The 24,052-nt window shown below is 44.4% G+C and overlaps 1 protein-coding gene across 1 annotated transcript; it reads right to left on the minus strand.

Moving 5' to 3' along the window:
* Positions 1–5,745: 5,745 nt before the first annotated feature.
* On the minus strand, positions 5,746–20,796 carry SLC26A3 (solute carrier family 26 member 3). Its single transcript, XM_075148687.1, has 20 exons — positions 20,527–20,796; positions 19,585–19,724; positions 19,364–19,474; positions 19,118–19,275; positions 18,187–18,351; positions 17,344–17,496; positions 16,512–16,594; positions 15,096–15,243; positions 14,852–14,965; positions 14,662–14,739; positions 14,130–14,225; positions 13,010–13,116; positions 12,684–12,753; positions 12,508–12,600; positions 11,031–11,126; positions 10,197–10,430; positions 8,151–8,205; positions 7,520–7,665; positions 6,671–6,733; positions 5,746–6,050 (listed from the first exon to the last, which is right to left on the minus strand). Exons 1-20 carry the CDS (start codon positions 20,655–20,657, stop codon positions 6,027–6,029), a joined length of 2,265 nt encoding a protein of 754 aa, XP_075004788.1. The 5' UTR covers positions 20,658–20,796; the 3' UTR covers positions 5,746–6,026.
* Between the last annotated feature and the right edge of the window lie 3,256 nt (positions 20,797–24,052).

The following is a 24,052-nucleotide window of genomic DNA, read 5'->3' on the forward strand; positions in this document are numbered from 1 at the left end:
TGGTGTCCACCGCGGAATGAATGAAAGGACGCCAGCAGACAGCCTGAAAACATCAGTGGTTTAGATGCTTGTCTCCTTACACTTTCTCTTCAATTCCATCTATAACTTTGCTTAAAGGATTGCCTGCAACCATGCATACTTTACAACAAGCAGGCTAATTGCGTGGACGTGTGCTTTATGTTTGGTGTTTTTTTAAAAAATGCTATTAACATAAAGATTGGATACCTACGTGTGTTAAGTGGTACTTTTCATGCCTTTTAAAAAAAGAAAAATGAAAAATGTGAATTGTTTTTTAAAAATCTGATCCAAGAGAATTAGAAAACCTTACTGGATGGAGTTTCCACTTCTTTTCACTTACTGCTCTCAAAGGAGTGTCAAATTCTGTTTGTTAAAACATAAAGTGGAAGTAACTCGTATTTGTTCCATGTTAGAGTTTGCACACATAGCAAGGGAGAAAACCCATCTCCTGTATCATGTAAAGTCAAGCGTTCGCAAAAGCACGTTTGTGGATATGCTTTCTCTGTGGATCAAGTCTGAACACACCTCTCTTCTTAAAAGGTTTTCTGCTCTGTAAAACTTGTGTCTGATTTTGTGTTGTTTCTGTCTACGTGCATTGCCGTGTTGCTGACAAAAGCATGCACAGGGTCGCATCAGAAGGTACTGTCAAGCCTGGGAAACTGGAAGCGCACAGCGGATTCAGTTGCAACGTAATACTGAATTTGTGGGAAGTAAGTGTGAACTTTTCCTGTTCACACATACGACACTACAGGGTCCAGTGCAGCAGAGGAATGTGGAAGGTTTATATTTATTTTCATCCAGAATACATTTCTAAAGGAAATGTCAGTGTTATACAAGTTGTATTTCCCCTATTTTTTTAATTTATGATGTTAAAAACAATTCTTAGCAACTGTTAAATCATTTTTATGTAGTAACGGTGCCCTCACAACCGTGAGGTTCTTCACTGTATTCAGGTCTTCTCACTGGTGGTTCATACTGACCAGTTTGTGAACTGAACTAACTGCGTTCGTTTGGGCAATGTGAGTGAGAATAATGAAGTTTAAAGCTCCTTTTAGTCTTGATTTAGCCATAAGACAGAGCGACTTAAGAAGCTTTTCCTACTCTGAATTGTATCTCCATGTTCTCTGAATATGGGGCGTTAATTTGTAGGGGTTTTTTAAACATTGTTTTCAGTTTTGACTCAGTTCATGTGTACAAGAGATTAAAAGATCCAACATACGTCTGGAAAGGTGTGGGTGGAATAGCAGCAGGAAGCTGGTAAATTAGCTCAGTCATCTTGAAACTTTTATCATTCATTTTGATAATAGAAAGCAAGTGATTCTCGACTGCTGAGACTAATTGTAATACACTTTTTCTGTTAATGGAAAGAATGATAATATATGCAAGCGGGCAGGAATGTTTCCGTTTTTATGTAGTAATGTTTCACAAAAGAACTTCAGTTTAACTGCTTAAAAAAACCCAAATGAGTAATTCTGAATAGATGTGAATATGTGTCAGTGACAAGTCTTGTCATATATGTGACAAGACTTTTCTTCAGTTTTATTTGTGAAAAACAATGCTTGAACACAGCTACAAGATAATTTATGCTGAATTATTTCCTACACTAAATAAAATCACATAAGTACTAATGAGATTTCCTGCACTTGTTCTTTGCCATTTCTGCATCAGGTAAACTTTCAGGCATTTTCTTAGGAAGCAGGAGGGAGTAGATATGTAAAGAAGAGTGAGAAAATAAAGCTGTCCGCATTCATAACAGGGATAAGGAATAGAAAACTGAGAGTGGCATTTCTTTTCTGGTAAAGAAGTGCTTAAGGATACTTTTTCCTTAATTGAAACTTAGTTTGAAATTGAGAAGAGTAGAGTCTTGTATGCTTTTGTACAGCTTTTTCCTCTGGGCCCAAGACCTTTGAATTTTTTGTCTCTATATTTCTCACAGGCAATCTCATCTGCACTGCAAAGTGAAAACAAGGCTTGAGAGTAGGCTTTGAGCATCACAGGCTCCATGGCTTCTGTGTATTCCATCCCTCACTGGCTGTGAAATGCCTGTTATTTAGTTACCAAGCATCTGCACTGTGCTGAGGTACGCTGTGGGGTAGGCTCAGGATGTGTGATGAACTGACACCATACCTGTCAGCTCTCCAAAGAGAAAGCAGGTATGAAATTTGCCTTTTAGCTTATTATTAAGTGAAATATTAAAAAGTGGTGTAAGGTACTGCTTTAACCGAGCAGCAACAGTGCCCAGTGGAGGAGCAATAAGCATCTAGGTTTCCAAAGGTGCCTGCCTCAAGAATAAGCCCAGCAAATCTGCATCACCACAATATCCCACAACGGAGCAAGGTGTATGTGCTACAATCTGCATGAGAAAGATTGCCCAGGGAAATGTTAGTATTAGAGTAACGGAGTTGAATGCAGAAATAACCAGTACCTGGAGAGGGAAATCATGTAACATGTCAGAAATACAATACTGCTGTTGTCAACATAAAAAATAAGTAGTAGGGTGATTTAAGAGGATGACAAGTAGCTGGCAGGGATGTGTGACATGAGAGTGCAAGGCTTGCTGGTCAAGGCTGTCTAGGTCTCCTGTCCATTTAAGAAATGGCGAATAATTTTGAAAGGGGGATTTATGCTCTGGGGCACTGTGCTGTATCAGAAGAGTCGTTAGTATCAAAACGAATTGTTCTGAGTAGTGCAATTTAGAAAAGAATATTTTTTTCTTAACCTGAAGCCTATCAGCAAATCCAATATGGTGTTGAAGTGCAGTATGTGTGTCATGGTTCAACCTCAGCCGGCAACTCAGCCCCACCCAGCCGCTCGCTCACTCCTGCCTGGTAGGATGGGGGAGAGAATCAGAAGAGTAAAAGTGAGAAAACTCATGGGTTGAGATAAAGACAGTTTAATAGGGAAAGCAGAAGCCACGCACGGCAGCAAAGCAAAGCAAAACAAGGAATTCATTCACTGCTTCCCATGGGCAGGCAGGTGTTCAGCCATCGCCAGGACAGCAGGGCTCCATCATGCGTAATGGTTACTTGGGAAGACAAAATGCTGTAACTCCGAATGTCCCCCCCTTCCTTCTTCCCCCAGCTTTATGTGCTGAGCATGACGTCATATGGTGTGGGATATCCCTTTGGTCAGTTGGGGTCAGCTGTCCCAGCTGTGTCCCCTCCCAGCTTCTTGGGCACCCCCAGCCTACTCGCTGGTGGGGTGGGGTGAGAGGCAGAAGAGGCCTTGACTCTGTGTAAGCACTGCTCAGCAGTGACGAAAACATCCCTGTGTTATCAGCACTGTTTCCAGCATAAACCCAAAACATAGCCCCATACCAGCTACTGTGAAGAGTAACTCTACCCCAGCCAAAACCAGTACAATGTAGTATTGCACCAGACTGACTTGCTTTTGCTAGGGATGGTGCAGGTGAGCACAGGACTGGAAGGAACAGCCCGAGTTGGAAAGTCCAGATTCCACATGATATGATGTGGTATAATGATTTTCATAAATATGTTAAACCTCATCTTAAAAGTAGTTTAGGTTTTTTGCTCCTCTTATTTTAACTGGAAAGAATGTTTCAGAATCTCACCATTGTAAAAATTAGGAACCATCTTCTAATATCTAGCTTGTTTATGTTTGGCCAGTTTATATCTTTTTTTTTTTTTTCCATAGGACAATATTATTTTTTATCTTGCATAGCCTTTCCTCTCTCTTAGGTTAAATCCCTGATGTATCTATATCTCTTTTTGCCAGTCCTTAGATACAGGCTCTTCATTCCACAAAGATCCTTATAGCAATTTTCCTCATTAGTTGCAGTTTGACTTCATCTTTCTTGAACCAGAGGGCTCAGTCCTGAAGTTGGGAGTATTTAGAGTGAAATGTCCCGTGTGCATTGTACAGTAGCACTAATATCTTCCTCATTCTGCTGGGAAAATCTGTTCTGATACAATCTATGTTTTTTTGGAAGACTGCAATAGAAAGGCGATTTGGCGACGTCCTGGTTGTACCTGTTCTCAGGCACTGTTGTGCTGGTTGCCTGCCACATGACACGTACCTGACAGCCAGCAAGTCTGCTGAGGCACGCTCAGAAGAGCAGCAGGCTAGTACAACTGCCCACCACCCATCTGACGTCCACAGAAAGCGGTCTGGAACATCTTGCTGTGATCACCACCCAAGGCCACCTCTCCCACGCCATTCCGGGCGCCTGACCACCCACTGCAGAACCGCAGCTTGTTATTCATCTGCAAATTCGCAAGTGTGTTTTCTGAATGCTGAACTTTTCTTACCTCAGCCTGAAAGGTCACCTCATTTTTTCTGTGTTCAAAGCCCCCTCGCTTTAATATTATCTTCCAGCTTGGTTTCATTAGCAGATTTAATCAGACAACTCCAGATTTTTGTAAAAAAAAAAAAAAAATTAATGAAAATATTTAACAGATCAGTGCTCCCTTCACCCTGGCACTTCCCTTTCAAAGCTCCTAGTTGTCACCTCCTCTTTAGCATAATCCATCTTCGCCTTTCAGTGCGTTTAGGCATCCCATCTTCTCCAATGGCATAATTGCCCATTGGTATGGCACGGAAGGCTTTGCTCAGGTCCAGAGAGGTGACATCTATGGCATTTCCCTTTGGAAGCTCAGTTTTCTAACTGAAGGTGCAGGTGAACATGGCGTGTGTATATTTACCTTTTATAAAACCAAGCTGCATTTCTCCCCACTTACTCCGATCTGGTTTTCCTTCAAATTTTGTTTTGAAGTCCTGCATGCTACAGAGACAAAAATCGTGGTTCTTGTTTACCCAGAGCACTTTCTCCTTCCCTTCACCCCTTCCTGAATACAAGTCCAAATGCACTGTTCTGGTCACCCCAGCTTGGTTGAAAGTCAACACTAGGCTTGAAAACTAAAAACTCTTGTGATTTCAGACTGCTGTTTCTTTCAGACTCCAGGGATGGTTTCATTTGCCTTTGGGCTGAAGATTTTTATACCTCCAGCACTTGCTATGCTAAAGTAAAAGTTCCGTCACTTTTGTGGTTGTGTTTTTTTTTCTCTGAAAGGCGTGATGTAGTTCATCTTCAAGGCTTAGACTTCCAGCAGGAGTTAATTGACGGCAGTTGTACATCTGGGCTGTGCAGGCTAGAGTATCGGAGTAGACTCTTTAAGTTAAATTCTGTGCATCCGCCCAAGAGACCTGGGCAATTCAGCCTGCCCACCTGGCAGCTCCGCACCCACAGCTCCTCCCGAGCCGAGTTCTGGGCCCGTGCGTCTGGCCGCTCGCTGGGGGACACATCCCAGGGCTCATTGATTACGAACGACCTCGATGGTATATTGGCAAATGCAGCAAGCAATGCAGAGTTACCAAAATCATTATTTAATAGTTCACTATAAACGTATCCTCTGTTGTGCACTTTGTACCAGCCCAAACATCAATGAATCACGTTTGGATCTGAAAATGTGTCTTTCCTGAACGAGCTTCGTGTTTTACAGTAGATACATTGGTCACTGCGTACACTACGCTGATGGTAGTGAGCTGAAAACAAGTTTAATAACTCAGTCTACTAGGTACCTTACAAACCATAAGGAAAACTTTATACAAGTTATATACAAACTGAAGATAAAATATCACTCCTAACTATTATTCTGTGTTACAAATTACAAGATTACAAATATTTATGTATTCTCTAGTAACTGTACAGGTTGTCTACAAACTGTCAGAATAATATAGAAATATGTACACGTATATGCAAATGGGTTAACATTACCTGCTTCTTCAGCTCTGTGGGTAGGCTGTCAGCAAGGTGTGAAATAAGAAAATCTGTGTGATTTTAGCCTCCATGTATGTACATAAATACATTTCTATATATACAGAGACACATAAAGACTAACATGCCCATTCCAAAACTTAGAACATAACCATATATAGTAAATCCTTCTTAAGGTATAAAAAAGTATCCTTCTGTCTTCGTGCTGGGTCTGCATTCATCTTCTGTAAGTGATGTTGTGTTGCTGGAGGATATTATATTTAGAAAATTAAATCTAAAATTTTGTTTCTGTTGGAATCTGTAGGAAATAAAAGGAAATAAATGTCACCCTCTGTAAAGAATAGCCAGGGTAGGTGCCCTCTGGTGAGCGAGATGTAAGAATTTGCTCCTCTAAAGCGTTTGTGTGGGAAGACTGTGGTCTGACATTTTTTCCATATGGGGTTGCCGTGTGCTGGATACTGCCCTTCTCTTTAAGTCCGTGAGGAAAGGCTGCGTGTGTCCTGTTCTTATCCCTGTCTCCAGACTCCCCTTCTGCCCAAGACATTTAGATAAATGCGACCACTACTGACACCTCTGCCACACGGACGTGCTACCAGTGAGCTCCTCATGGGGAACCGTGGTGGACAGGTGAGGAGACCAGGTGAGAGCCTGGTGAGATGGCCTTCGCCACCCTGCCTCTGCAGACTCGCAGTGCGCAAGGCAAGGCTTGCGAGCAGAGCCCCACGTGTCTTACTCTTATAAGGATTTGCCTTAAGTCAAATCCCATTAATAAGCTGTCTGGAGGCTTTCTGCTCTGGGCTGACACAAGAGCTCAGGGATGAAGACGTTTTTGTTATCTGACCTAGCAGTTCCCGTGAGCGGCTTTTGGGGCTGCGTTTCCTACAGCTGGAGTGCCGCTACTGGAGACAGGGCTCTTACCGCGCACTCCCGGCTGCGCAGTCCTTTGCTGGGGATGATATAGTCGTTGCTGCTCCCCTTCTCCTGCAACGAACACAAGAAGTTGTGGATTAAGAAATGGATTGCTTCTTTTTTTCCTTTTTCACATTGAAGAAGGTTTTGCTTTTTAAATCTCTGGAACATGCTTGGGAAGTTGACCTGGAAGGAAGGAAGCTCTCACTTGTCAGCCCTTTATGGCCCCCACCAGGTCTTCAAGTCAGTGCAGAAGAACTGGGCCCGTTCAGCTAAGTGGATTAGACAGTTTCCAGGTGAGTGGCATTCTGGGCTTGGTACTTCTAAACAGATTTAACATATGCAGGATCCTTTCTTGCTCTTGATTTAAGAACACTCCCAGAAAGGCCAACACCAAATTTGACTGTACTAATTGATCTGCACTACTTTAGCACTCCCTTTGAAGGCAGACAAGCCCGGGAAGCCTACGTGCAAGCAGCATCAACTCTGCCTTGCAAGAGCCGCTGCAGCGTATGCAGCAGTCCCCGCCGGATGGGTGACGACAGAGGACTGCCGATGGATGGGCCGGGATTTTGCCCCCGCACCACACTCTTCCCAAGGAGGTAGCTTCAGGTGAAGTCCATGGCCAGGCCGGTCTCCAGTGAGAATTACTCACTCCTTTCACTAGGTTTGCCAGGCACCTGGACCAGGGACCCCTCTTGCTCTCCAAATTTATTGAAGACCAACTGAGTTTTAATCATTAACTTTTTTAATATAGACATGGTATAGAGCACATGGCTAGCTACGCAGAGCACGCTTGGGTGCCTGTGAGTAATGTAAAGGCACTAAAGTAGCAAAAGATGGAAACTGTAGTGTTACCTCAGTGAGCTTTAATTTGGGGGAGCTCGCTATGTCCTTCTTCAGCAAAATGTGTAAAACTGCATCATGAATGGTGAGGAAAAACATGGATGGCTTAATCTCCTCGTCAAAAAATGCACATCTCTCCAGTTTGTCCAGGAAGCCCTCTGCGGGGGAACAAAAACAAAGAACAAAGTGACCTGCGGGCCTTGAAAATGAAAAAATAGTGTATCCACTGAGTGAACCCAGGAATTCTGGTATCCTGCACTGTTTTATTTATTAGAGCAGATGGGTTCCTCTTTACTGATGTGGAGAGGATGGGATATAAATGCCCATCAGTACTGCCCTGCTCGATGCCAGGCAGAAGGGAATTTGAGCCCTGTTTCTTATTTAATGCTTAACCCAGGCTGCCCGATAGTGGGTCCCACAGCCAGAGCCGTACAGCACAGCGGTGGCCGTAGGTAAAATGAGCCATCGTGCATGGTCCCAGGGGCCATGGGGGGATGATGCATCCACTCAGCTGGATCTGTTCCCTATCCAAGACTGGAAGGTAAAACTGGGGTGATCCTCCGCAGCTGTGCTCAGTGGTGGACGAGGAAGGCAGGTGGGAGGAGGGACCCGCAGTGATGCTGACAGAAAGGCAAGAACTCACCGTGTGCGCCTGCAATGTAAACGTCAACGTCGATCCGGACAAATTCTTTCAAAGTCTGTTAAACCAGAAAGAAGCACCATTTAGATACTGCTATTTTTGCTGATAACAGCCATTATGGTGATTAGCCTCAGCAAATAAACAAACCACTTTAAGATATTTAAGATCAATGATGGTAAGCAGCTCTAAACTCAAACTCTGCTGCACCTAGAGGCAGGATGGTCTCTTCACACGGCAGCGGACTGGGATGACCGATCCTTTTGAAAAGGGGCAGTATTAAATACATTTAGCCCACAGTGATAAAGATATTCTTTCATAAATTGTATGGCTTTGTTGTACCTACTTGACACATGATGAAACTAAGACTCCAAAAGGTTCTGGGGAGATTTGAGCAGAACTACAGTTCCCACTGACATGGCGGGTGTTTAGTTCCTATGGAAATAGATTTACACACCTATGTGGCTCTAGATAGTTAACTTTAGCTACTACTGTTTGAAAATGTTTTCCTACTGCTTTGTTCAAGGTCATCCTGGGAAGCGAGAGCAGAGCAGAAATGAAACTCCAATGCTCCAACTCCCAGCCCAGTGTTTAAAGCCGTAATTCTTATCTTCATTTCTGTAAAGCTTCCCAAAATCTTACCAGATGAAGAAAGGGTGCCACAGCCAACACTCTAATTCCAAGAAAATTTAGGTTGATTATTTAATCCATTTCCTAAACATTTTCTATGGAAAGTGTTCATTAAAATTCACATAAACTCAAAGGTTGCCGCTGACTTTCCAGTCCATATAGCAATACCTTTAAGAAGCAGGCTAGAAACACAGAATAGAATCACAGAATGGTTTGCGTTGGAAGGGACCTTTAAAAATCATCTAGTCCAACCCCCCTGCTGTGGGCAGGGACATCTTCAACTAGATCAAGTTGCTCAAAGCCCCATCCAGCCTGACCTTGAACACTTCCAATGATGGGGCATCCTGTTCCAGTGCCTCACCACCCTCATTGTAAAGAATTTCTTTCTTATATCTAATCTAAATCTACCCTCTTTCAGTTTAAACCTGTTGCCCCTTGTCCTGTCACTAGAGGCCTTGGTAAAAAGTCTCTCTCCTCCTTTCTGAAAGGAGGTTGTAGCAAGGTGGGGGTCGGTCTCTTCTGCCAAGTAACAAGTGATAGGACGAGAGGAAATGGCCTCAAGTTGCGCCAGGGGAGGTTTAGATTGGACATTAGGAGAAATTTCTTCACCGAAAGGGTTGTCAAGCATTGGAACAGGCTGCCCAGGGAAGTGATTGAGTCACCAACCCTGGAGATATTTAAAAGACGTGTAGATGTGGTGCTTAGGAACATGGTTTAGTGGGCATGGTGGTGTTGGGTTGACGGTTGGACTTGATGATCTTAGAGGTCTTTTCCAACCTTAATGATTCTATGATTCTATGATTCTTATAAGCCCCCTTCAAGTACTGATAGGCCATAATAAGGTGTCCCTGAAGCCTTCTCTTCTCCAGACTAAACAAGCCCAACTCTCTCAAGCCTTTTGTCATAGGAGAGGTGTTCCAGCCCTCTGACCATTTTCGTGACCCTTCTCTGGAACTGCTCCAACAGGTCCATGTCTTTCTTGGGCTGAGGACCCCAGAGCTGGACATAGTACTCCAAGTGGAGTCTCACCAAAGCAGAATAGAGGGCCAAAGTCACCTCCCTCGACCTGCTGGCCACGCTGCTTTTGATGAAGCCAAGGGTACAATTGGCTTTCTGGGCTGCAAGCACACATTGCCAGCTCATGTCCAATTTTTCATCCACCGGTATTCCCAACCTTCTCGGCAGCGCTGCTCTCAATCCCTTCATCCCCCAGCCTGTACTGATACCGGACTGCCCCAACCCAGGTGCAGGACCTTGCACTTGGCCTTGTTGAACTTCATTAGGTTCACATGGGTGCACTCCTCAAGCCTGTCAAGGTCCCTCTGGGTGCCATCCCTTCCCTCAAGCGTATCCCTCAAGTGTAACTACATTCGTATGTTTTTCTTTCATATGATCACTGTTTGCCTTGTGAATTAGAATTACCTTTTGGAAGACTCTCATGGCAGAAAAATCGAGGAAGGACACTGCTGAGAAATCCAGAACGATGCTGTGGATGTCGACCCGGGGCACAGTGATGCCGGGGGGGAGGTCAGCACCCCAGTTGATCTGAATGGGCAAGTCTGTCATGTTGGTGGGCTGGTCCAGCTCCTCTATGCTGTTGTTGTCTAATTCTTCATCTGACTCGTGTGTATGGTTAGCCATGCAAATCAATCCTTTCTGTGTTGACAGAAAAAAGTGTCGTGATTAATATTCTTTTTAAGACCCAGCCAGGGCAGTAGTGCATCTTATGTAAGGGCGATAGTGGTGGCAATGCAAAGCTGATGTACCCATGAGATGGAGCAGGACCGACCTGCACTTTACACTAGAAAAAGTTCTGCCTCTCCCTCATCTGGAGGAGATGGGAAATGTTGGCTTTCCTCTCATCAATCATTTAATCATCATCAGCATAATCAGTTAATGATGGCCTTTTATTGTTCCCTGAAGTCAACAAAAAGCATGCAGGATTTGGGCTGAGAGAAAACCAGCTTTATCCTACCATTAATGCAGCATGAACATCACCTCTGTGGGGTCTGATCTTGCCATTTGATGCCAAACAAAGCTCCAGAAGGGACATACAAGCTTTGCCCATGGTAAAGCTATAGCTCTCTTACTGTGAGAGCCATTTAAAATCTTATTTTTGAAACGTGTTTATGTCATGAAGTGGCAACCTGGGGAATAGCATATCTAATTAGGACAGGAGGCTGTGAGGCAGTTCTCTGCCACTTCAAGCCAGGGAGCTGGTTGCTTAACCCTCCTGGGTGGAGTGGCCTTACGTACAGGCGTCACTTGCAGCTCTCCTTTCTTCAGCATCTTTCTGATCTTCCTTAGAGCTTTATTGCGTTTCCTCAGGACTCTCAGTGGGTTGAAGCCGACCTGCAGAAACAGCACTTTGAATAATTAAAAAAAGCCAAACCCAGTGACACCAGGGGAAGGACACAGCATCTCATGCGGCTTTTCTTTAGTCATGATGAGCATGGTTTGGACTTGATGTTGCCTACCAGTTTTCACCGATTCAAGCAAGGGCTCTTTTTCCTGGTTGGGAAGACCTCTACAGGTATGACTACAAACCAGGCAGGCCCATCTGTGCTAGCTTTAGGACACGAGCATGGACAGCATTAGAGCAGTGACGATGCTGGAGCACAGGCCAGTAACTCCAGCAGGCTGGAACAGTGCTGGCTGGCCCAGAGCTTGTCTTACTCATCTTCGTTATGAGACGGCCACCCAGGCTACCGAGGTCAGAGAGCTCACAGGCTGTATCTGCTCTGTGCCACCTGACTGCAGCGTGGTCCTATACACATCGTTTTGTTTTCTTGAAGAAGAAAAACAAAGTTAATCATGCTGGCTGCGTACGTCTCTTGAACTTGTTAGCTGGTTTTAACAAAATAGGGTGGCAGGTAAATTAGACTGATAAGGGTTACAAAAATGCTAAATTCCTGCGGGTCTTCTGACTCGTCTACCTAGGGGGTGGAGGAGAGAGGTGTTAGAAGTGCCCATATTTGTAAAGAAAGAGAGTGGTATAAGCATCTGCACCCACAGAAAAAAACCTTCAGGCTCTTCTGAGGAGAAAGCCAAGCACGTGAGACCCAAACGTGCCGGATTCCCTGGTTCCTCTGCCAGTTTCAGTCCCTCATGGGAACAATGAACGGCTCGTTACCAGTGCTCAGGGTAGCCCCTGCTTACTGACCCCCCCTTAAGAGCAGCAGGAAGGGGACGTTATGGGTGCAAGTTCGGTTCAGTCTGGGGGTGGTGGGCCTCTCTGGCACGGTGAGGACTCAGGGGTCCTGGCTCTCTGCTGGTTACAGAAACACTGGCTGCCTTCACCCAGTTTGTCATGGAAGAAATTAAGACCTCTTTGATAGTGTGATTTCATTCAGCTTTTCTTCTGACTGTTGAGGTTACGTTCTTTGGGGTAAGGTGAGTAAGCTAGCATTTATTGGGAGTAAATAATATAAATGTTAATAAAATAAAATAATATCCCTTTATATTATCTATTTGCAGTACTTTTTTCTAAAGAACTTAAAATATATGTATGTACATTGGTATGGTATAAGTTCAGCATGAGTCAGGCTGTTCTCTTTCTCAGAGGTATGTGCATATATGGGATTACAGTAGCGGAAACAATATTTTAATAATTAATGAAAAATTCATCTTTGAACTGTGGACTGACTGCATACATAGTAATTATTTGGAAATTGTATTCGCCCTTAACGTGTCATGCAATTCATATGTTCAGAATGACACCCCAGACACTTACAGCAGTGATGAGTTTCTCTCTGAAGAATTCAATATTAGCGAAGAAGATAGGAGATGAGCACCTGAAAATCTTCACTCCCTCTGGCTCATAGATCTGTACAGTGAAGCAAAAGTGTCAGTAACAACATCTTCTGTAGAAACACAAATGCAGCAGGTGATAAAAGAAACATTTCTTACGTCAGTGTAATCCTTCCTGTTTCTGTAGATGTTACTTCTCCCAACATTAACCAAAACGGTGCAGCTTGGACTGCGAACAAACACACACACAATTATTTTTAGCCCGTACCGAGACCTGGCGGGAGGGAAGGATCAGAGAAAGCAACCTGAGCTGCGGTGGTAGACTGAAGCGGGACCCCACAACCGAGGGCTTACGCCTGTAAAAGATTTTTCCATACACGGTTGCCGGACTGACCGACGCGTGGGGCTGTTGGCCTTCTCTGTACAGGGGGAGTTAATTTATAACAGGAGGCCCTGAGATGTCATCGCGTCCAAGGAGTACTCACATCTGGGAGCGGATCACCACGGTCAGCAGCTGGAACGCCACGGCGGTTGCTAGCCCAATATCCAGGCCAAGAAAAACGGCAGCTAAGAAAGACACCACCCATATAACCTGTAACGAGCAGGTGGACGGCAGCGGTTACGAGCGTGTCAAGGACCTGCGTCGTGAGCCCAGGGTGGGAGCAGCAACAGATCTCGGATCTGATCCAGGCTGTCCATCTGCCTTTGGTGAGGGGTTTCATGCTTCCTAGTTTTTTTTCTTGTAAAACAGGGCCAGACTCACCGGCTAGCACCAGGGAGTCTTTCTAGGGATAACAACTTCTGTACCATAAAGGCTTAGAATAATAGAAGTGTGGATATTCTATAGGTGGTTCACCAAATGCTCAATAAAAATCCAGCAGAAAGGCACGGTTACAAGTAAATCAGGATCCAGGTAAAGCAGAGAGTTGTAAATGTACTTTGGGTATCAAAAGAGGCAAATGTAGGTGCTGTGAATGTATGTGACTGATAAGCACAAGCAACTAGATAATACTGAGTATTTTTTAATCACAGATCTCAAAGCATTTTCATGTGGTAAATAACTGTTTGGTCGCTGGGAAAACTGAGGCCTGGAACCATTTGGGAACACAAGGAATTGGCCGATGAGGAACCAAGAGCCCAAATTTTCTGCGTGTTAGAGGTAAGCAGGCCTGCCCTCCAGCCACAAGTAAACCCTTCAAGCCATTGTCATCACTTGTTTTGTGTGTAACCTCCACCTAATGAGCTGCGTGAGTGTGAGAAAGTGTCCCTGAATGTGTAGCCAATGCAGTGGGTATTTAGACATTTTCTGTAACTTCCTTCTGTATTTGATTTATATAATAAAGTGTATTTTAATAGATTTTGATGAAATGAATGAAAATCAACATTGCCAAGAAATGTTAGGAGAGAGAATTGACTCAAAATAGGTGGGACAAAATGGAAAACATGAGCAAGGGTTATAAGAGTAAAAAAGGCCTGCCACTATTGTACTTTCCATTTAGTGAGGTAAGGCAGGTATAAAAATAAAGATAACCTGTAAGCAAATTTGCATAATAATTACTTTCTCCAGACTGCTTCATTCCTGAATATTTGTGAGACTCAACTTACACAGTCATACTTGTCCTTCCTCCATAGGACGCCTATTTCCTTGAACTGCATGAGCATTCCTTTCAAGTTGCCAAGAGCCAAAGATGCAAGGACTGACTGTTAAAAAGATCAAAATACATGTTGAATTTTAAAGCAAGAAAAGCAAATGTTGAACATTAAGACTTAGCAGGTCATACAAAGTGCAGCAGAAAGGCCAGGCAGCTCCTCACGGCGTGTCGCTGCTGCGAGTGGGGATGCCCTGTCCCTGGCACTGGAACCTCCCTAGCCATGGTGCAGCACAGGTGTCTGACTTGAGGCTGCAAATCCCACTTATTTTTGGCACCTGAAAGCTGGTGCTGTGGTGTTTGGTGTTTGGGCACTTGTGTTCCCTTTGAGGGACCAGATGACCTCTCTGTCATGATCTGGGAAGAAGAACCAAGCTTTGCAAAATCCTGTTTGGCTCCCACCGAAGCCTATGGACATTCCCAGTGACTCCTAGAGCAGCCGTGTCTTTGGCAAGCAGGAGGAAGCACTACGTGAAACCAGTGAATACCTTCTGTAATGGTGCCAGGAGAAACCCAATGGCCAAGATTACAATCAAGACGATGACAGCTGAGATAATGCCGGCAATCTGCATGAGAGAACAATTCCACCATAAATAAGTGCCCGAAGGCATTATGGTCATCCAGGAAAGAAGAGAGAGCTTTCTTGCATTAAACGCCATCATGATCTGTTTTCTATACCTGTGTTTTGCCTCCTGTGCTCTCCTGCACACCTGATCTTGTCAGAGCAGTGCTGGCGGCAAATCCTTTGAATGATCCACCAACTATATTACCCAGCCCAAAAGCAATTAGTTCCTGAAACAAAAACAAAAGAGATTGTTCTTCACAATAGTTCATGACAGTCATTCACAAGGCAAACTATTCCTAAAATGACTTATTTCCTGTTGACAAATGCACTGTATTGACTTCTGTGTTATCTACCTACCTGGTTGCCGTCTACTGGGTAGTCATGCTTAATGGAATACACTTTAGCCACAGAGAAGGCTACTGCAAACCCAACGATTGCGATGGAAATGCTGTCGCCGATACACTTTTGGAGGACACCGATATCAGGTGCAACAGGTGCTTGAAATCTGAAAGACAAAAAACTTTACTCGTTAAGGATATGCCCAAGGAGACAAGCTGTCAAGCGAGTGAGCAAGGCAATGGTCCAGCCGAGCACTTTGGTGAGGTGTAACGCATAATTGCAGATCTAAATCCTGTAAAACTTTGGGGAATCATTGATTGGGACAGGGTCTCTGTTTGTCCGCACTGGTCTCAGTTTGTATCTCAGCAGATTCAGTTACTTGGCCAGGACCAGCCACAGCTTGTTTTGTTTGAGGTGCGTGCACCTCTAGTTATGCATGGATGTGAGATCTGACATGGCGCTGGGGCCCTTGTACAGGCAATTTGCACACAGAAGGATTTCACTTGATTGTGACCAAAAAAAAATCCCTGCATGATTCAGTGAAGCACTTCAAACAGCTAAACAAATATTTACTGACTCAGGTAATATTGACTAGTCTCTCGGGCTATCTGCTAGATGCTTTAGCTTTACCATTTCCTGCTCCTTTGATCAGGGGCTTTTGCAGATCCTAGGGAGAATTCCTCTCTGGGCTTCCCCCCCGCCCCCGAGTGACCTGAAATCTGAAGAATGGAGACTCTTGAGCAGAAATAGCTGTTCCTCTGCAAAATTCATCCACTAACACCTCCGGGGCTACAAGTGGCAGTCGAGAGTGCCCCAGTCAGTAATGGGCTGCACTCTGCTGTCCTAGTTAGTAAAGTCTTCCTCCCTCTTTTTAACTTAATGTGTGCCTATTAATTCTTTAGGCCAAAATTCTGGCATAGCTGGATATACTCTATATATGAATATATATTCTCTGTATGGATATACTCCTGGAGGAGCAGATGTTGAGGTCTCCTGAGAATAACGGTGCCTGGGGAGATGCTGGCGGCTGGCCGCAGGGGACCAGGCGGGAGGACTGCATGGTGTCCTGGTGGCTTCCCAGGGCTGGTGGTGGCTGCTGAACCGTGCATGTACTTCGAGGGAAACGAAGGGGTTCAGGAGTGAGTAGTTCAGTAAAAGGGACAAATATTAACCTCCTGCTCAACAGCTGTCTTAGAAAATGAAGCATGCAATTATTTCATGTCGCAGTGTATTCTTTGTTGTGTAGATGTGCTCTAGTGAGTAATCATCTATTGAAAGTGTGTCCTCATATTGTTGAGAGCAAAATGTTTATTTACCTACCGAAAGAAGATGAAGCAGATGATTTTAACCAAAAAGCAGAGCTGAACCAATTTAGCACTGACAAACTGGAGAGAACTTTTTGCTCTACTGGTGAATTTTAAGCAAATCACTTACCCTTCCTCTAGTTTTCCGACAACATCTACATTAAATTTTTCTTCAAAGTTAACGAAATAGGAAATCAGTGCTGCTAAGACTGTCTGAAAGATAATAAACCCCACCTCCATTAGGCACATTCAAGCAAGAGTATGGTGACACTATTAAAAAACATTTCCTTCCCTCTCCCACATGCCCTCCAGTCTCATCACTAGTGGCAGAATTATGCCCCAAATCTGCACATCCCTTTGCTGTTCAGATGTCATTCCTGAACCACCTTACAGGTATGGATTTATGTTCATAAATCACACGGAGAATATATCAGAATATCTCACAGAACATCCCACCCAAAACCAGGTGTTTTCTAACAAGGTGCTGTAATAACTCTGGGGGAAAACAAGCACTGCCTGCATCTATAGCAACATCCCCCAGGACTTTAGGAGCTTGCTGCCCGCATGAGGCTTCCCCCACTCCACTGCTGCTCTGGGGGCACAAAACCCTCTGCTGCTGGAAGGCAAAACTGTCTTGTGCTCGGCCATGGACGGCCAGGACTTCAGTGGCTGCTTGCAGGTGTGGTGCAGAGGGCCCCCAGCCGCCTGGTGTCAGAGCCAGTTTCGTCCAAGGAAAAATTTATAGTTTGTAACATCTTACTCACTACAGATGTGTTCAGTTAAGAACAGCTAAGTAGAAGTAAAACATCTCACAATAGCTCATGAATGTTATAATTTTCCCTTATAGGGAAAATGATAACCCATCATTTAATGCAAAACAGGAGACGAAATGGTTAAAAGGCTGCTTCCCGTGTCACTATAGTGATGGAGCAATTGCAAAATCAAAGAGAAGTGACCGTTACCACAAGGAGTTCGATCGGGATGGGAGTTGGCAGCTTTGCTTTGTATCGATCGTTCATTTCTTTCACCACGAACACGATAAGCAAGACAACAATGCTTGTGACAAGGTCAGCGATGTTTGTTTTTGTGATCTGGCTGAAAACGCTCTCCAGAGTCTGCAAAATCAGGAGGAAACATGTGATGCTTTAGAAATAGTAGCGCCCTGGCACAGTAGCACTACCCCTTCCAGAAGGACCTGTATCTGAACTGCTCTAAGGATTACGGCGGTTGGGATTTATTCCCCGTGGCATGATGTGAATTGCAAGCCCCAATGAATGTGCATGTGCATCATCCAAACAACGAAAGCATCCGTGAAGGACCCTTCCCGCTGGCTCTCGACCCTCTCCTCCTGGCTTCCCCCTGAGGAAGGGTCGGAGCAACACGCATGTGTGCGGTAGGAAACGTGAGCCATGGGAATTACTGAGCAGGTGCCTCTCTCCACTCCTTCTTCCTGTCCTTCTCCTTCCTCCTTTCTCATCCAACAGCTCTCGCCGAGTCATATCCACATTAAATATATATAATATCAGTCCAGTAAAAATGAATAATTAAATGCCCGAGGCAAAGTTGAACACTTAATTAGAATATGCTAACACACTAATTAGCCCAACTGGGTGTAACTTGGTGTTTGGTAATAAATTTAAAGATCGGCCATATACTATCGGTCGTATACTTACATTTTTCTCTTGTGTTTCCTCCTGCTTGGCTGTTTTTATGCTGAGTTCTGTTATTACTGCCTTGTGATATACGGTCAGATATACATCATGGGTTTCAATAGCATTAGCAAATAATGAACACTTAGCACTTACATAGACGATGCCAAACGGCTTATTAAATCCAGGGACAGGTAGTTGAAGCATGAATTTTAGCTGAGATACCACAACATGGATAGCCGCAGCAGTCGTGAAACCGCTGATTAATGATTGTGATAGATAAATAACGATGAATCCAAACTGGAAAATTCCCAGAAGCAACTGAAAAGCAAAATGACCGTACATCAGTGGGATTCATTCATGCTTTTAAGCAAGCTCTGCAACAAAGAGAATCATATTTAATGGAAACAAAGATTTTCACCTAATCCCATACATCCAGTGCTTATGGAAAATACTGTCACCAGACTTGCAATAAAAGTCGAGATTCAGCAACAAGGGGCATAAGACTAATAGAAGCCATTGCTAGAGCCGTTAAAACCTATTCTTATTTTATAGCCAAAATAAACATCCTTAGTCTTAGGGGTTTTGGTACCCATCTTTTTACATGGTACCAGTGTTTCATGAAGTACAAACATGTTAATATATTAGGAAGGAAGGAACTGTAGGAATTCTATATTAGGAAGGAAGGAGGAATTCTTTTTTCTGAAAAGAAAAATCCAAATATACTTTACTGTTATGAGATAGGGCTTTTATTCCCCTTGGTGTGTCTGCATCATTCACATTACTCTCACAACTACTTTTTTCCTATCCAGCAGACTGGTTTTTGCTGTAGGTGGGGTGCAGCTGTGTGGGCTGTAGGCTCAGGTCTGGGTGAAACCAGGGATTTCACAGCATGAATCAGTGCGTGGTCACTGGAGGGGGCGGATGTCTCCTAATCAGTGAGCCAAGGTCAGTCACGTGGGAAGGGGAAGGGAATTACTTTGGTGACTACTCCAGCAGAAGCCAAAGGGGAAGGCCAGTCCACCAGCCATCTATTCATATAAGTGCATATAGATGCGTGTGGGCATACACACATATGTTTACCAACCTGAAGAACCCCAGAAAGGAAGGTTACAGATGCAGCTACCATCACCCTCTCTTCATTTATTGCTGAGATATTCGTGGAAGTGCTATTTCCAGCACTGTCATCGGGGACCAGCCTGATGACGGCTCCTCCCACCATCAGGCTCAGGACGGGGAAGGGACCTGAGCAGCACAAGGTGTTTGTTAGACCTGAGAGGGCAGCGTGTACTTCTTCACCAGCGATGGGGGCGGTCGGTGTGCCTGAACTTACCCACTGAGATATGTCTAGATGTACCAAAGATAAAATAGACCAGAACAGGGAAAAATGCTGCATAGAGTCCATAACCAGGAGGGACGTTCACCAGCAAAGCAAAGGCGAGACCTGCAAGGACAGAGACCCCGGGAAGATGGTGTGTGTGTTACAGGCTGAGGCCAGCAGTCCCTCTGCACCTCCTTGCAGGCTCTGTCAGAGCACACGTTGCCCGGAGGTACCTTGCAGGACAGCCACGAGCCCCGTGTTGATGCCGGAGACGATGTCACTCAGGATCCACTCCCTGAAGCGGTACGCTGGCAGCCACGAGACGATGGGAAACAAACCCAAGGCAATTTTTTTGACCCTTTGTGGGGAGCAGCTGTAAAGACACAAGAGGACAGAGCTCTGTCAGTGAACGGCTCAGCTGAGTCGCAGCCTGTCTTCGGAGGGGAAACGAAGGGGGAAGGTTTCACGTTCAGGCTGCCAGAGGTCAACATCTCACATAGACACAGCCCTGATCAAACTGCTCTGCCAGCTGTGCTTCAAGGAGGACCTGGTGGCCTCCAGAGGTCCCTTCCAACCAAACTTTTCATAGAATCGTAGAATCATAGAATAGTTTGGGTTGGAAGGGACCTTTAAAGGTCATCTAGTCCAACCCCCTTACCGTGGGCAGGGACATCTTCAACTAGATCAGGTTGCTCAGAGCCCCGTCCAACCTGACCTTGAATGTTTCCAGGGATGGGGCATCTACCGCCTCTCTGGGCAACCTGTTCCAGTGTTTCACCACACTCATCATAAAAAATTTCTTCCTTATATCTAGTCTACCCTCTTTTAGTTTAAAACCATTACCCCCTGTCCTATCGCAACAGGCCCTACTAAAAAGTCTGTCCCCATTTTTCTTATAAGCCCCCTTTAAGCACTGAAAGGCTGCAATAAGGTCTCTCCAGAGTCTGTGCTGCCAAGGGCCCCAAAAAAGAGAAGCTGCCTGGGATACAACTGTAGGAAGACTTTTAAGGGTAATAGCAGCTAAAATTCTTTAGAAAAATCTGACATTGCATTTGGTTATTGCTTTGTTGGAATCTGAGATGGAAGTTGTCAGGATAGAATTCATGCTGTCTGAGAGCGGCAGTTCGGGCTGTTTCTTAGATCCATATTTAAAAAAAAGAAAAAAATCTCCTTACCGAAAATATAGTTTCAAGTGATCCCAAAAGGTTTTATGGTATCTGTGCAATTTCTCATGTTCTTCATTGAACAAATTCTCCGAGTACACAGGTCTGGCTACAACATACTGGTTGCCCACAGGTTCAACCATTTCTCCTGAAATGTCAGGCGAGGATGGCGACTCGTGTGTGCTCCTCTCTGGCCTTAGTCACTTAAAAACCTGAAATGAAGAACGGGGTTAGCTCCTTACATACTGTGGGGCGGGTAGCCGTAGCATAGATGAGTGAACTCCAAACTGAGCGTTACCACCTTTGAAGATCAAAAGAGAGATGGTTGAGACACCCACTTCACTTTGCCAAGGTGATCTCCTGCCCTCCTCCTCCTCCCACTGCAGGGCAGTGTTTCGCTGGAGCATGAAGTATTTCTGTCTAAAGATGCAGCCAAAAAGCGGACAAGATGGATTTTGAGTTAATTTATCTCTGAGTCAGCCGTCTACAACCAAAAACTGCCTCCCTCAAGGGAGACTAATTCCTTAAAGAACAAACAAGTGCATCCCAAGCGGTTTCTCTTGAAACCCAAGTGGTCTCTCGCCAGAGCCCACCGACACGTGAGGGGAAAGGCAGAGCCAAGGCAGGGCTCAGCCGTCCTCTCTTGGACTCAGGGATGGGGCTGAACCTTTTGGCTTGGGTCTGTGTGATGAGGAGGTTAGGCTCAGTAATAAAAAAGCACAGTGTTGCTACTTGTTAAGTTATTTGTAAGATTTATTTCCACGAGTTGTCTGGACTGCTTCTCCTCTGTTTCATGCCCACAACAGTTGTTGCAATGTCTTACCTAAATACTATTTTCTGCCATGTCCCAACCCACATTCACATGTTTGTGCGGAATAGAAACTGTCCGCAGTCACTCCAGAAATGACCCTCGAAGCCCACATTTCACATGAGAAGATTCAAGATTCGTTTCAGTCGATAACACTGGGTATTTTGCAGCAATTAATTGATGCTGTCACTGTGCTGCCCACTGTGCCGTTATGTTTCTCTCAATGCCTCACATTCTTCCCACGTTAAATTCACCTAAATAAATGTATTATCTAAAAACATTTGTCTCTGCTGTAGCCACCGTTAAATATTTAATACAGTACTAGTCCTAGACAGGAGCTGTGGGACTTGCTCTTGGTAGTCACAGTCGGACTAGACGATCATTGTAGGTCCCTTCCAACTGAACTATTCTCTTCTCTTCTCTTCTCTTCTCTTCTCTTCTCTTCTCTTCTCTTCTCTTCTCTTCTCTTCTCTTCTCTTCTCTTCTCTTCTCTTCTCTTCTCTTTTGACTCAGAGGTGAAGATGTACTGTAGGATGCAAAAAGTCTTTTACGATGCTGATAATAGTGTGTTTCTTTTCGTTTTCTCTCCCCTAGCGATTTCAAATGCTCCTTAGTGCCTTGGTGCTTGCTTGCTGGTGGTCTCATGAGAGATGCCCAACCAACATTAGTTGCTCACCCAGGTCTATTGCCTGATGCGCGCTGAAATAGCCTACATGCATTTCTAATTCAGACGTGTGTGTACTCAATATTTGGAGATATCACAGGACAGATTTTCAAGTGGCACAAAGCAGTTTGCGTAGTTATGAACAGATGGAAAGCTTTTTATCTATGACACATTTGGCATTGGATTTGGCATCGCATCCTGAAACTTTGCTACAGCTCAGGGCCCATTATTGACCTATTTCAAGTGATTTCATTTTAGTTTCCGCCTAGTTCATTCTGGGGAAATTCACGGATGTGTAGAAGTCCAAATAATGTCAGGTGAACCTCTTAGATATGTTGTTTTTGTTGATATACTATTTTTCCACAAAGGATTCAGTATTTTGGCAATGGGTTAAACATTTTTACTATCTGTTTTAACTTAAAAAAATTAGATCTGTAATACTTTCCAAAAACCACCAGATAATTATTCTAACAGACTAATACTCAAAATCTAAGCTCATTCAAGACCCTGATCCAAAGTCAGATAAAATCATACTCCAATGTCCCTCTCTCTGTTGGGATCAGAGCTCCAAATCTCAGGTTGATGAAATTTCAATGAAAAAATTGGTTAATTTAGTTCTTTCTCTGATAAATCTCAGTGTACTTAGATTTGCAGGATGAAATTTTATCTATTAAAGATTCTAGAATTGCTGTTTCCTAGTCTGCATATCAGTCTTTTAGACTTCACGTTGCAGAGAGGAATACTGCCGAAAGCCCTGTTGAATAGTTTTGTTTGTTACATTGTAGGGCACAAGATGTACTATTTGTACCCTTCGAAATGTTCATAAGCCATAAAAATAAAAGAAGTGCATGGGTTACTCTTTCATTTCCCCAGTGCTGCAGCTGCTGTAGCTTTTCTGAGTACTTTAGTTGTCACTCCTGCCCCTTGCCCAGCCTTTAGTCTTTCCTCAGGCCAAATTTAATGCCCCAATCTCAGGGAACGTACAATATGCCTCTTTACAACTCTCCCAATCTCCTTTGGTTTGTTAGTGGTGGTCTTGTTGAAGGTGTAAGTATTTCACATGTGTTTTTTCCTTCCTGATTGGAACCCCGATTTACCAACTCTCCTCCGGGTTAGCTTTGGGTCGATGGCTTAGAGCTGCAGAAGGAGACCCGGAGCCTCGCCCGCGGGTCTCGTCAAGCTGAACCATGTGAGCATGAGTTTGCTTTAAAGACTGTGGTGCCACGGGGCATTACTCAAGTTAAGTTTAACCAAGCCAGCCTGAGCACCTGAAGTGCGGTGTAGGGTGCCTTCAACCTGTTTCCTGGCAGGTGAATGAGACCATACGGTGCGGCACCTTGCTGCAGCTAGATGACCAGTGCTGCAGGTCACCTGCTAGTTGAGCTTTCCTCGTCTGTTCTCTCTTCCATGGGGTCTGCAGCAGCTACCAGCTACTGTGACTTCAGCCAGTATTGCCTTCCTCTTGCTCACTCTCATTTTCTTCCCATATATATTTAGAAAGATAAGATGCCCTCTATATAGGGATGCTTTTTCGACTGTCAGCACCAATACTTATTTTAGATGTTTTAAAGAAAATGAGGATATAGTCATGAGGGCCAGCATAGTGGATGCTAACATCCTCCGCAAATACCCTAAAAGAGAGGTCCATACCGCAGTAACCCACACTGCCTTCCCAGAGTGCTCCCATCATTAAGTCCTTGGACTCCTTGTGGGAGATGACCAATTAGCGCAATTCTTCTGATGACTTCTATACTATGTCCACCCACCCATGGGGAGCAGGAGCGCAGACCAAGCTACACCACACAGCTATCGAGTGGTAACAACTTTCACTCTCTATTGACCAAGACTAGGTCCGAACTGAAACCCCAGAGATAACATTTTGGTTCAGTTTTAGTCCATATAGCCTCTGATCCTGTTCTCATGGCCAGCAATTAACAGCATTACCATCTCTCACACGTAAAAAACTCCAACTCCACTGCTAATCCCTCACGTTTGTGAACCTTTGGTAATGCATATTTTGATGTGTGTCATTTTATTGAGGGGATTAGCAAAGGGATACTTTTTCT

Source organism: Calonectris borealis, chromosome 1, assembly GCF_964195595.1.
Source record: "Calonectris borealis chromosome 1, bCalBor7.hap1.2, whole genome shotgun sequence".
NCBI lineage: Eukaryota > Metazoa > Chordata > Aves > Procellariiformes > Procellariidae > Calonectris > Calonectris borealis.

Coding starts and splice junctions, on each gene's coding strand:
- SLC26A3 (XM_075148687.1), bottom strand. CDS start 20,657: ATGGTTGAACCTGTGGGCAACCAGTATGTTGTAGCCAGACCTGTGTAC. Junction 19,276..19,363: donor ATCTAGACATATCTCAGTGG/GTAAGTTCAGGC, acceptor TGTGCTGCTCAG/GTCCCTTCCCCGTCCTGAGC. Junction 14,226..14,661: donor TCCTGGCACCATTACAGAAG/GTATTCACTGGT, acceptor TCTTTTTAACAG/TCAGTCCTTGCATCTTTGGC.